This window comes from Balaenoptera ricei, chromosome 8 (genome assembly GCF_028023285.1).
Source record: "Balaenoptera ricei isolate mBalRic1 chromosome 8, mBalRic1.hap2, whole genome shotgun sequence".
In the NCBI taxonomy this organism is placed as follows: Eukaryota; Metazoa; Chordata; class Mammalia; order Artiodactyla; family Balaenopteridae; genus Balaenoptera; species Balaenoptera ricei.
In genome coordinates, this window is record NC_082646.1 from 23,645,616 (window position 1) to 23,657,431 (window position 11,816).

The 11,816-nt window shown below is 59.3% G+C and overlaps 2 protein-coding genes and 1 pseudogene across 3 annotated transcripts; 2 read left to right on the top strand and 1 right to left on the bottom strand.

The window, feature by feature from the left end:
- Positions 1 to 3,341: 3,341 nt before the first annotated feature.
- On the bottom strand, positions 3,342 to 7,194 carry LOC132369729 (thimet oligopeptidase-like; the record flags this gene model as incomplete). The annotated part of the gene is given in 8 exon segments (XM_059929402.1): positions 3,342 to 3,875; positions 4,089 to 4,225; positions 4,863 to 4,991; positions 5,097 to 5,247; positions 6,128 to 6,353; positions 6,433 to 6,781; positions 6,784 to 6,825; positions 7,026 to 7,194. Coding segments are annotated over 8 exon segments (1,737 nt in total), but the record flags the coding sequence as incomplete, so codon positions are not given.
- On the top strand, positions 5,919 to 8,721 carry LOC132369657 (uncharacterized). Of its 2 annotated transcripts, none has more exons than XM_059929340.1 (2): positions 5,919 to 6,193; positions 7,350 to 8,721. In XM_059929340.1, exon 2 carries the CDS (start codon positions 7,383 to 7,385, stop codon positions 8,139 to 8,141), a length of 759 nt encoding a protein of 252 aa, XP_059785323.1. In that variant the 5' UTR covers positions 5,919 to 6,193; positions 7,350 to 7,382; the 3' UTR covers positions 8,142 to 8,721. The 2 variants fall into 2 exon arrangements, with proteins under 2 accessions (XP_059785323.1, XP_059785321.1); XM_059929338.1 differs by lacking the exon at positions 5,919 to 6,193 and adding an exon at positions 6,573 to 6,650.
- Positions 8,722 to 10,617: 1,896 nt separating this feature from the next.
- LOC132369732 (serine/arginine-rich splicing factor 3-like) lies at positions 10,618 to 11,434 on the top strand (annotated as a pseudogene).
- The last annotated feature ends 382 nt before the right edge of the window (positions 11,435 to 11,816 follow it).

Here is an 11,816-nt window from a genome sequence, read left to right on the forward strand (position 1 = left end):
TTCCTTCTGATGTCAGATAAGCTCCTTTCCCACATCTAATCTGTCTATAAAAGCAGAGTTGTCGTGTTATTATGTGTATTGTAATAATGCTGCTTAGACTTTTTAGGTTAGAAAACTGGTGGCTTGCCAAAGGCCTCCAATATAGAAAATGTCAGTCTCTAGCACTGTCCCGTGTGACTTGAGGGGCAAACCTAGATACTACCAGATGGTCATACGCTATCTATTTCATTCCTGCCACAGGATTAGCTGTGGAAGTCGGGAAGTCTGTAGGTTTACAGGTGGGTAGTAAATGCCCTGTTACCTGCTAAAGATGAGTATCCGTGGTTTGCTCTAAGGCAGGGTTTCTCAAGCAAGGCATTGACTTTTGGGGCCAGATAAACCTTTGCTGTGGGTGTGAGTCCTGTGCATCGTAGAGTGTTTAGCAAGGTCCTGACCTCTACTCACGAGATGCCCGTAACATTCCCTCTCTCTCCTCCCAGTTGTGACAACCAAAGTCACCTTCAGGCTTTCCCAGATGTCCCCTGGGGGGCACAATTGCACTGAGCGAGAAGCACTGGACTCAAGGCTAGCAATATCACCGAGGTAGACTTGACGTCCTGTTGTAAAAGACATACTGATTCTCCTGTTTTTATTTTGGAAATTAGATGCCACTGTTCATGATCCTTATTCAGATGTCTGTAATGAAGTTGAGTCAGACTACCCACTCACAGGTGGGACACTGAGACAGAGGGAAACAGCTTGTCCAAGTCCCATGGCCACACCCCTTGCCTCCGAAGAAACCGTGTCACAAGGGAAAGCAAGCTGGCTCTTGTAATACTGACAAGTGTTTTTTTTTAAACAAATGTGCCAATTTTAGAGTTGTTCTTTGCCCTCTAACCTTTTGGAGGGCTTCCATAGCCTTCAAGCTTCTGAAGAAACGAACTGGGGCACTCTTTCCCAAGCAGGAAGCAGTTTCGCTGGCAGTGTGTGACAGGCCTTGGGGACTTGGAGGATGAACACTTGTCGCAACAGGGTTTATCCCGATATGCTAGAGTAAGGCTCAGTGCACCACACCGGTGTCATCAGGTAGTGTTTGTTGGTCAAATAAGTAGTACTACAGAGAGAATCTTACTTTAGTCAATTTAAAGTTTTGAGATCTCACTATGTTTTTTAAAACAGGTATTAAATACAGGCATTTGGTAAAACAGTACAAACGGCTGTTTGGTACATAGCAGCCAAAGAAAAACAATGTGGCTATTCCATGCTGAGCTATGCTGTGAGCGTTATCAAATAGATACTGGATTCTGAGGCCTTTGTTCAGGAACAAAAAAGAATATAAAATATCTGATTGCCACAACTAAGGAGCCGGCCTGTGGCAACTAAGACCCAGCACAATTAACTAAGTAGCTAACTGACTATTTTTTTAAATCTCATTAATAGGTTTTTAATATGATTTTTAAAAATTTATTTATGTACTTTATTTATTTTATTTATTTTTGGCTGCGTTGGCTTTTCCTTGCTGCGTGCGTTCTTTCTCCAGTTGCGGCGAGCGGGGGCTACTCTTGGTTGCGGTGCGTGGGCTTCTCATTGCGGTGGCTTCTCTTGTTGCGGAGCACGGGCTCTAGGCACGCGGGCATCCGTAGTTGTGGCTCGCAGGCTGTAGAGTGCAGGCTCAGTAGTTCTGGCGCACGGGCTTCGTTACTCCGCAGCGTGTGAGAACTTCCCAGACCAGGGCTTGAACCCTTGTCCCCTGCATTGGGAGGCGGATTCTTAACCACTGCGCCACCAGGGAAGCCCGAGCTCTAACCTTTTAAAAAATGTGTTCCTTCCACCTTCATGGAGCCGGCGTATGGGATGGGGAGGAATGAGAACCCGATTGGCAGGGGTCCGATCGCAACCCCGGAAGGGGACGGGGGAGGATCTAAGAGGTGGCACCGGGCCACAGTCGACCCCCAGTGACAGCTAACAGCTGCACTGCTGCCCCTTCCTGCCCCAGGACCTGAGCCCAGGTCCCGGGGCGGCTGGAGAAACGCACTGTTTTTGGTGAGATGCTCTTACTTACTGTGTGGAGCTGCTCCGGCTGCCCCGGCGCCCACACCCCTGCAGGGCCCTGTGCCCGTCCTCCCTGCCCCCTGCCCCCTGCCCCCTGCCCAGGGCTCGGGGAACAGCGGTCTCTGTGGGGCAACCTGCTTCCAAGTCCTTCAGTGACCATGGAGGAGTGGGAACGGGCTGGGCTGCCGGAGAGCCTGGGCATGCAACACCTGAGCTCAGCCCTGGGGGCTCACGTGAGGGCAGGGGCTGGGGGGTGCGGGCGGTGAGCGGAGGGGCCTCCAGCCGGCGTCAGTCTGGGCCCTGGACCCGGGGAAAGGCCTCACCCTCTCAGTCCTGACCTGCCGCTCGGGAACCCTGTGGCCCACCAGCCCGAGGCCTGTGGCGCCCGCCACAGACTGCCCGGCACACGGCTGGGGTGCCAGCGCCACACCTGGTTTTTGCACAGGGACCATCGGGGGGCTCGGTGCACAGGAAGAGGAGCAGCCCCCAGGCCTCGACACGCCCCTTCCATGTCCATCGAGAAGCGCCGGATGGAAGGCTGGCTGTGCTCCTTTTCGAGCCCCAGGGAATTCGCAGGAACAGCCCTCCCGGCCACGGGGTGCCTGCCCACCGGCTCTGGGCCTGCGACCAGCCCAGAACACAGAAGGCACAGAAGTGGGTGCAGGGAGCGAGCTGAGCCGGGTCTGCAGAAGGGCAGACACCACAGCCTGGTCCACAGCCGACTGGCCCAGGGCGGGTGAGAACGGGCGGGCAGGCTGAGGGGAGGACAGAACGTGGCACAGCCTTCCCGCCTGGGCCCCGGGGAGAAGGTCGGGGCGCTGCCCGCGCCCTCGCTCCGCTGCCTGGCGTCCTTTGTGGGGGCGAAGGGCCGGAGGCAGGGCTCCCGAGGAGCTCAAAGGCCAGGGAGGGACACACGGGACGGTCCAGACCCACCCTAGCGCTCCAGTGGGGCAGCACCCTCTCTGAATTCCTACTGCCGCCAAACCGCATCCCTAAGGCCTTTGGGCAGAATTGCTAGGACCCAGGAAGGCGGCCCCTTGCTGTGGTCCAGACTTCACCAGCTGCCGATGAGCGGAGGGAGCCAGCCGGCCGGCCGTGAGCAGGAGGACAGGGCACGGGCACAGGGACAGCCACAGCCGGGCTTCCCGCAGCTGTGCCCACCGCCAGAAGCAGCTGCAGCCAATCACAGCCCCCGCCATGCCAAACAGTGCAGGGCAGGCGAGAGGCCGGCAGGAACCTGACACCCCCTCACTGGAGAGCCGGCCGGCCAGGGTTGGGGGAGCCATCCCCGTGTGAACTCACCCCACAGCTCAGCCATCTCCCAGTGACCCAGACGCTACACCAGCAGAGAGCAGCCTGCAACGGCCGCAGGGCTGATCCCCGACCAAGGTCAGAACTCCCCCCAGTGTGATGGCCCCCATGCCGCTCCTGTGGTGGAAGGGCCCACAGGCAGAGACCAGGAGTGGAGTCTTTTTATTAACGGCTGCGTTTTCAAAGAACCGTTTTGTTAGCAGGAAAGCTCCCCAGGAAGGGATGGCATTAGTGCAACAAGGGGGAGCCTTGACGCCAGGCTCTCCAGACACGTCCAGGTGGAGACTTTTGGCCGAGGCCGGCCGCCAGGGCCTCAGGGGCTGGGAGGACACGCGGCCCCTCCCCCGCCCCGGCGGGGCACTAAGGCACCGGGCCCGCCTGGGTGGGCAGAACTTGCAGCCCTCAAGCTGCAGCCCTTTGCTCAGGAGGAAGGCATCCTGCGTGGGGTCGCAAGCCAGGAAGAGCTTCACCATGCCCTTGGCATCCTTGGAGCCACCTGGCCTCAGAATGCAGCTTCTGTAGTCCATGGCAACCTGGCAAGAGGGGGCGGGGTTGCAGGAGGGTGGAGCTCCGCCTTCACTGAGGGTGTGGGTGTGGCCACCTCTGCTGTGACTGAACAAAGGGCAAGGGAGCAGGAGGTCCAGGGCAGGGCCCTCAGAGCCTGGCAGGCCCAGGCGGGCGGCACAAGCATCTAGGCCCAGGCCAAGGACCACCGTGTTGGTCTGCGCGGCAGGACGGCCTCTCACCTTGCCACTCAGGACGCCCTCCTGCTTGAAGCGTGTGTGGAACGTGTCCGCAGAGTACACCTCGCTACACAGGTAGCCATAGGACTGGGCGTTGTATCTTCCTGCCAGGCGGCCGAAGGTCGCAGGCAGGTGGGTCCCTGGGACACACGCGGAGAGGCTCCTGCCCGGCCCCCTGGCCGCTCCGTGCCCCTTCCCCAGAGCGCAGAGCTTGGGGCCTCAAAGCAGCCCTGTCTGAGTCCCCTGCCACTAGAAGGGAGTATTGGCCCAACACTTGTAGAAAACGGGGACCTTGCGGGCAACTCAGTGGAGGGACACAAATCAATCTTTGCCGACTTTCTGCTGAAGCTCACGAGGGTTCACCCCTAAGTCTCTTACAAGGACAGCTGCCCGAGGCTCCGAGGGATGAGTCAGGGCTCGCGCTCCAGCACGGGGAGAGCGCGGGTTAAAGCGCTCACGAGGGAGTGAACTGCGTCTCTGCACCGACACGCACCTGCAAACCTCGTCGACGAGTTCCGTCCGGGCTATGAAGCCCTCTCCTGCCTCTTGCAGGCTCTGCAGAAAGCACGTGCAGATACGCCCACCCCACCCTCGGACTCCGCGGGCCACAGCTGGAGGGACCAGCCCAGGAACCCAGGCAGGAAGAGGCCAGAGGTCAGCGGGCCTTGGCCAGAGCCCATCAGCCGGTCCCCCTTCACACACCACCAGAGGATCCTCTTGACCTGGGCAGTAGCCGCCAACCGACCGCTAAGGTGGGCCCGGCGCGCGCTTGGCTACCTGGCGTGGCTGGGACCCCGAGGATCTCCTGGCAGAGGCGGGCATTGTCCTGGGCCGGGTCCAAGGGCGTCTGCGTGTGCAGGGCCTGGTCCACCTCGGCCAGGACCATCTGGCGCAGGTTGAAGAGGCCTGGGGGGCGGGAGGAAGGAGACGGGGGGCTGGCACTGTGTCCAGGCCGCGCTTTCCAGCCGGGCGGTCCGGGAGCCCCTTTTCTTTCCCTCGGCCCGGCCGCACCGGGGTTGGCCAGCCGGGACTTGATGAGCTTGTCCAGCAGCCCCTGGGGGACGGCGCTGCCCGTGCCCCGCCGAGACTGGCAGCAGCGCCAGGGCCTCACAGGACGCGGCGCTCCCGGCCCCAGAGCCTCCCCTCTGGTTCTCATCACCGGCTGTCACCAGAGTTGCAGGCAACGTGCCTTTCTTTTCGTTTGTCTTCTTTCCGGCCCTCAGCCACGCAAAGGTGTGAAGCCCTGACACTCGCTGCCACGTGGATGCACCCTGAGAACACGATGCTCAGCGAGAGAAGTCAGACACAGAAGGACACACAGGGTGTGACCCCACTGAGGGGAAACGTTCAGAACAGGTAGATCCACAGAGTCAGAGTGGGTTCCTGGTTGTCAGGGGCAGGGGAGGGGAGGGAATGATAAGTAAGGGCGTGAGGGACATTTTCGGGGTGAGGGAAATGTTCCAGAACAGGGCAGTAGTGACGGCTGCACAGCTCAGTAAAGTGTCCGCATGCACTCCGGTGCAGCCTGTGAGAGCATCGCTCTCAGGACGAAGGGCTGACCGCAGGAAGACTGAACGAGCACTGGGTCCTGGGCCCAGACGCTCAGCTGGGGACCCCCCACACCCCCGCGCGCGGAAGTCACTGGGACTTGCTGAGCCTCCACAGAGACTTGGCAGCAGCCTCAGGGCCTCACAGGGCGCTGTGCTCCCGGCCCCAGAGCCTACCCTCTGGTTCTCATCACCGCCTGTCACCAGACTTGCAGGCAACGTTCCTTTCTTCTATTTTGTCTTTTTTAAAGGCAGCTCTTGAATACATGTATTTAACATGCAGGGACCCAGTCCTGACTCCTTGATCTGGGACTTCCAGCCTCCAGAGTCTCGAGGACGTCCACTTACGTTGTTTACGCGCCCAGTGCGTGGGGTTTGATGATGGAAACTGACACCGAGGGCGTCGCCACATGCGGGGTGACATCAGCGGAAGAATCCGGTGGCGAGGGCCTGCCTGAGGACCACGGGAGAGTCCGGGCCCTCCCCGCCCCCTGCCTGCAGCCCCTCGCCCGCACCCTCCTGGGAGCGGAGCTGGTGCATCGCTTGCCAGAAATCATGGAAGTAGGTCTCCAGCTCATCATGCTGCAGCAGGGAGGGCGGGTTGGGCGTAGGCTTGGTGAAGTTGGCCACCATGGCCGCGATGGCGATCTGGCGCCTCCCATCCTGCTGCAGGCAGCCCAGCTGCAGGCCAAAGCAGGCCATGTGCCCGGACTTCCCTTCCCTGGGGAGGGATGCGGGTGAGGCCCCGCTTCCACAGAGGAGCCCTGGCCCACGGCCGACAGGTTCCCCCACGCATGCACCGAGGGTAGAGGTCCAGGTGGAACTTGCCACCTGGATGGCATCCTGGATGGATGACCTTGCCCGAGGCCGCGTCCCAGACCGTGTAGTGCCTCACATCTTCATCTTCGTGACACATGTTGGCGCCTTCCTCCAGGTCGAAGGTCAGCCCCAGCAGCTCCTGGGAGATGCCCAGCCGCCCGCGCGTGACCACCTGCATGGGGAAGGACTCATTGAGCAGGTGCTGGTCCACGTGGTAGCGCGTCTCCTCCCCCTGGTTCATGTAGTAGCGCAGGTCCTAGACGTTGATGGGCCCGTCAAAGTGCAGGCCCCGCCTCTGGCACTCAGCCTTCTTTAGCTCCAGGATCACGGCCGCTCCTGCTTCCCGAGGGGCTTCAGCTTCTGGGCCAGCTCATCTGCGGGCGGAGGGGAGAGGCTCGGCTATGTCCCTGTGGCGGCCCCCCAGCCGCCCCCCACCCCACGCCCCTCGAGGCAGAATGAAGGGTTGGGGAAGGCGACCCCCAAGGGCTGACACAGTGGGGTCTCAGGCAGCACCACGTCCAGTCAAGGTCCGCCTGATGCCCGTCCCCACTGGGACTCGGAGAGGCGGGGTTACCTACGAAAGTGGCCACCAGCTGGCTGGTCTTGGCCATGTTCATCTCCAGCACGGAGTCGGCACGCGTGCTGAACCCCAGCAGGCGGGACTTCTGAGCCTGCAGCCTCACCAGCTCCCCGAGGATCGCGCAGTTCTGGAACCCAGAGACGGCCAGCGCTGGGGACCGTGGGCCACGCCCTCCCCACAGGCCCCGGGCCAGGTCTCTGTGGGCGGGCAGGGCTCTCAGGCCACTGGCGGGCACAGCCAATCCCCCTCCCTCCTCCTCCTGGCCCGGATTTCTAGACACTTTGGTGCTGTCCTAACACGTGGTCTTTATGAACACAGGTCCTTTTGGAACCAGAAACGGCGTGAACCGTGATGAGCTCTAAGGCCAAGGGCAGGAAGAAATGCGACCAGCCTCTCCAGGAGCCACCCAGGGGCCTCCCCGGGCTCAACAGTACAAACTCGGCTGCCGTGCAGACAGCAGCTCATCCCCACGGCGCCCGAACACCCAGCCCCTGGACGGCGAGAGGCCTGTTGCTGCAGGTGGCCCGTGGCTGGCTGGTGAGGCCCGGCCCCAGGCGTACGTCACCTTCTCTGGGGCCACCTCTCCGGGTCTGCGGTGGGGTTCTCCTGGGAGCCCCCAGTCACCACAGGACCAACGTGGCCTGTCTGCAGCCCAAGAAGGTGGGGACACAGGACTGTCCCCCGTGCCCCCCGCATCACCCGCGAGGCCGAGCAAGCACCAGTGGTGTCTGCGGGGAAGATGAAGGGCTCGTGCACAGCCCCCATCTACTGAAGATGCTAAACGGGAGAAGCATAGGCTGCAGCGGTATGGACCAAACGCAAGTGTCCTTGCAGGAACCGATGTCTGAATGTCAAGGCTGTACCCAGGCCACAGTGAGAAGGCCCAGACCCCACGCAAGGCACAGAGAGGGGATGGGGGGAACTTCTGCGAATCTGAGCTCATCGGGCATCACCCCAGAGGGAGAGGGAGAGAGGCAGAAGGAGATACGGAGGGAGAGGGAGAGAGAGGGAGGGAGAGACTTCTCTCCCTTCCCTGGGGGTTCTCTAGTGCAGCCAAGGCTGAAAACCACTGCATTTCGGGAGATGGGTCCTCGTGGAAAAGTTAAATAGTAGCTCACGACATTATCGAGACATATTAAAAAGGCCCAAATCTGGGGGAGTCAGGGAGGGGAGCTGGCGGCTGCCTCGTAAACGAGGAGAGATAGGGCGTCAGAGGAGGTGCCTGTGCAGCCCGCCGCTGCCGCCCAGGGCCCGCAGACTTCATCTCCTGGCTGTGGTCCCGGGCTGGAAGGCAGCGGGGAGGTCAGGCCGTCCAAGCATCAGCGTTGACTTCAGGGCTGATCTAAAAGGCGCCTGGTGTTTGTTGAAGCAGAAAAAAGAGAAAGCAGTGGGCAGAGGATGGGAGGGGGAGGGAGCCCCCATCAGCCCTTCTCCCTGTCTCCCTCTCTGTGTCCCTCTCTCCCTCCCTCCCTCCCTCTACCTCCCTGCCTCTCACTCTCCCTCCATCTCTTCTTCTGCCTCTCTCCCTCCCTCTCTCCCTGTCCCTCTTGCCCTGTCCTGTCCCTCTCTCCCTCCCTCCATCCCTGTCTCTCTTCCCCCGTCCCTCTCTCCCTCTCCCTCTATCCGTCCCTCCTCCCTCTCCCCGTTTCCTCTCCCTCTCTGCCTCCCTCTTTCCCAGTCCCTGTTTCCCTGCTCCGCTCTCCCTCTCCCTCTTTCCCTCTCCCTCTCTCCCTGTCCCCCTTTCCCTGTCCCTGTTTCCCTGTTCCACTCTTCCTCTACCTCTTTCGCTCTCCCTCTCTCCCTCCCTCTCCCTCGCTCCCTCTCCTCCCTCTCCCTCTCCCTCCATCTCTCCATCTCCCTCACTCCCTCCCAGAGACAGAGAGACGGAGGAAGAGGCAGAGACAAGGGAGAGGGAGAGAGAGAGAGGTCTCTTCCTCCCTTTCCCTCTCTCCTCCTTCTCTCCCTCTCTCCCCCCTCCCTCTCCCCCTCTCCCTTGTCTCTCCCTCTCCCTCCGTCTCTCCCTCTCTGGGAGGGAGTGAGTGAGAGGGAGGGAGTGAGTGAGAGGGAGAGACAGAGGGAGAGGGAGAGCCAGAGGGAGGGAGAGGGAGAGAGGAAGGGAAAGGGCGAGGGAGGGAGAGGGAAGGAGGGCGAGACATCTCTCCCTTTCCCTCTCTCACCCCTCCCTCTCCCTCTCTCCATCTCCCTCGTCTCTGCCTCTCCCTCCATCTCTCCCTCTCTGGGAGGGAGTGAGGGAGAGGGAGAGACGGAGGGAGAGGAGAGGGAGGGAGCGAAGGAGAGGGGGAGTCGGAGAAGGAGGTAGGGAGAGGGAGAAGGAGAGAGGGTGCCTGCTTCCCCCTCTGTCTCCCTCCCTCCCTCTCCGTGTCCCTCTCTCCCCCCTCTCCCTCTCCCTCTGTCTCTCCCTCTCTGGGAGGGAGAGAGGGAGAGTGAGAAGGAGGGAAAGTGATGGAGGGAGGGAGAGGGAGAGAGGAGGGAGAGAGGGAGAGAAGGAGGAGAGAGGGGGAGGGAGGAAAAGACCTCTCTCTCCCTCCCTCTCTCCCCCCTCCTTCTCCCTCTCCCTCTCTCCCTCTCCCTTGTCTCTGCCTCTCCCTCCGTCTCTCCCTCTCTGAGAGGGAGTGAGGGAGATGGAGAGACGGAGGAAGAGGGAAAGGGAGGAGAGGGAGGGAGAGACATCTCTCCCTCCCTCCCTCTCTCCCTCTCCCTCCCTCCCTCTTCTCCCTCTTCTCCCTCTTCTCCCTCTCCCTCCAAGAGGGAGAGGGAGAGAGGGAGGGAGAGAGGGATAGAGGGAGGGAGAGATGTCTTTCCCTCCCTCCCTCTATCCCTCTCTCCCTCTCCCCCCCTTTCTCTCCCTCTCCCCCTCCCTCTCCAGAGAGGGAAGGAGGTGGAGGGAGAGGGAGAGGTAGGGAGAGGGAAAGAGGTAGAGGCACAGCGGAACAGGGAAACAAGGACAGGGAAACAGGCACAGGGAGAGATGGAGGGAGAGAGGGGGAGGGAGGGAGGGAGAGAGGGAGAGGAAGAGGGAAGAGGGAGAGAGGGAGAGGGAGAGAGGGAGAGGAAAGAGAGGGAGGGAGAGGGAGAGAGGGAGGGAGAGAGGAAGAGACGGATGGAGAGAGAGAGGGAGAGGGGAAGAGGTAGAGGGAGAGCGGGACAGGGAAAGAGGGACAGGGAGAGAGGGAGGCAGAGAGGGAGGAGAGGAAGCAGGGAGAAAACAGAGAAAGAACACACCATCTACATTTCTGTCAAATGACACCGGGGATCCTTACATAACCGGGAGAAAATTACAGAGCGAGGCTCTTTCTCAGCTGGAACTGGAACTGCAGACGGGGCCAAACACCACCAGGCTGGCCACACATGTCCAGCCGCTGCCCCAGTCCCGTGAGTCCGGTCAACAGGGCTCTGAGTGTCTGCTCCAGGGAGCTGGGGTTCACCCTCTCACCCGGGAGGCGGGGCCAAGCCAGTAGGGCCCCGGGCTGGACACAAAGGGGGAAAAGCATCCCCACAGGACAGCTTGTGCGAGCAGATGCAGCTGCCAGATTCTAGAGGCCCGGGATCACCCTGTGGCCTGTGAAACCCAGGAGCCACGAGGGTCTTGCATCGTGATGCCTGTCCGTTGGACTGTCAAGTTTATGTAGGGAATCTTGGAAACAGTGGTAACAAGGCTGATTTGGAACGAGCTTTAGGCTATTATGGACCACTCTGAAGTGTGTGGGTTGCTAAAAACCCTCCCGGCTTCGCTCCTGTTGAACGTGAAGATCCCCGAGATGCAGCCGATGCTGTCCGAGAACTAGATGGGAGGACGCTATGTGGCTGCCGAGTAAGAGTGGACCTGTCGAATGGGGAAAAGAGAAGTCGAAATCGTGACCGCCTCCTTCTTGGGGTCGTCGCCCTCGAGATGATTACCGGAGGAGGAGTCCTCCACCTCGCCACACATGTCCGAGACGGAGAAGCTTCTCCCTCAGCCAGAGCAGGTCCCTTTCTAGATATAGGAGAAGAGAGAGATCCCTGTCCCAGGAGAGAAATCAAAAGCCGTCCCGATCTTTCTCTAGGTCTCCTAGCCGATCTAGGTCAAATGAAAGGAAATAGAGGACCACTTTGCAAGAAGAGTGGTGTACAGGAAGTAACTTCATTTGACAGGAGTATGTACAGAAAATTCAAGTTCTGTTTGAGACTTCCGAAGCTTGGTGCACTTTTTAAATGTTTTAGCTGTTCACATTTGTTTGTCTCTTGGGACAGTGACACATAAAGGTGTCATTCTCTATGGTTTGAAATGGGTCCTATGAGGCATGTAATATGAAGAATTGTTACCTTCCAATGTTCCCTTAAGCAAAATTGAATTTGCTTTGAATTTTTGGTCTTGCCTAGACGGATAATAAAACTCTGACTCCTGCCCAGCTAAAGTGTGATGTTTACTATTATGGAAACAACACTGGCAAACATTGAAAAGGCTTTCTGTAGCTGGGATATGGCATGCAGCTGTAGTTAAGCAAGCAGTCTTTAAAAGGTGCTGTGAACACAAGGCAGCAGGTAAAACTTAAAGCTGCACCCTTACCCTAGATTAGAGGTTTAAAAATTCCACTAGTCTTCACACCGGACAAGAGGTTGTCCAGTGACTTTAGAATCGAAGAAGTTTCAAGAAAGTTAGTTTACCTTTGATTTAGGGCATAAGTCCCCTGTGTGATTGCTGTACATGAATACAAAGCTCTTTGTAATATTACTTGGGAATTTGAGAGTATTCAAGACACCAATGTCCTGCCAGATTAAGAGTAT

Bases quoted from the DNA above. Each gene is read 5' to 3' on its own strand.
- LOC132369657 (XM_059929340.1), top strand. From the start codon at position 7,383: ATGAGCTCTAAGGCCAAGGGCAGGAAGAAATGCGACCAGCCTCTCCAG.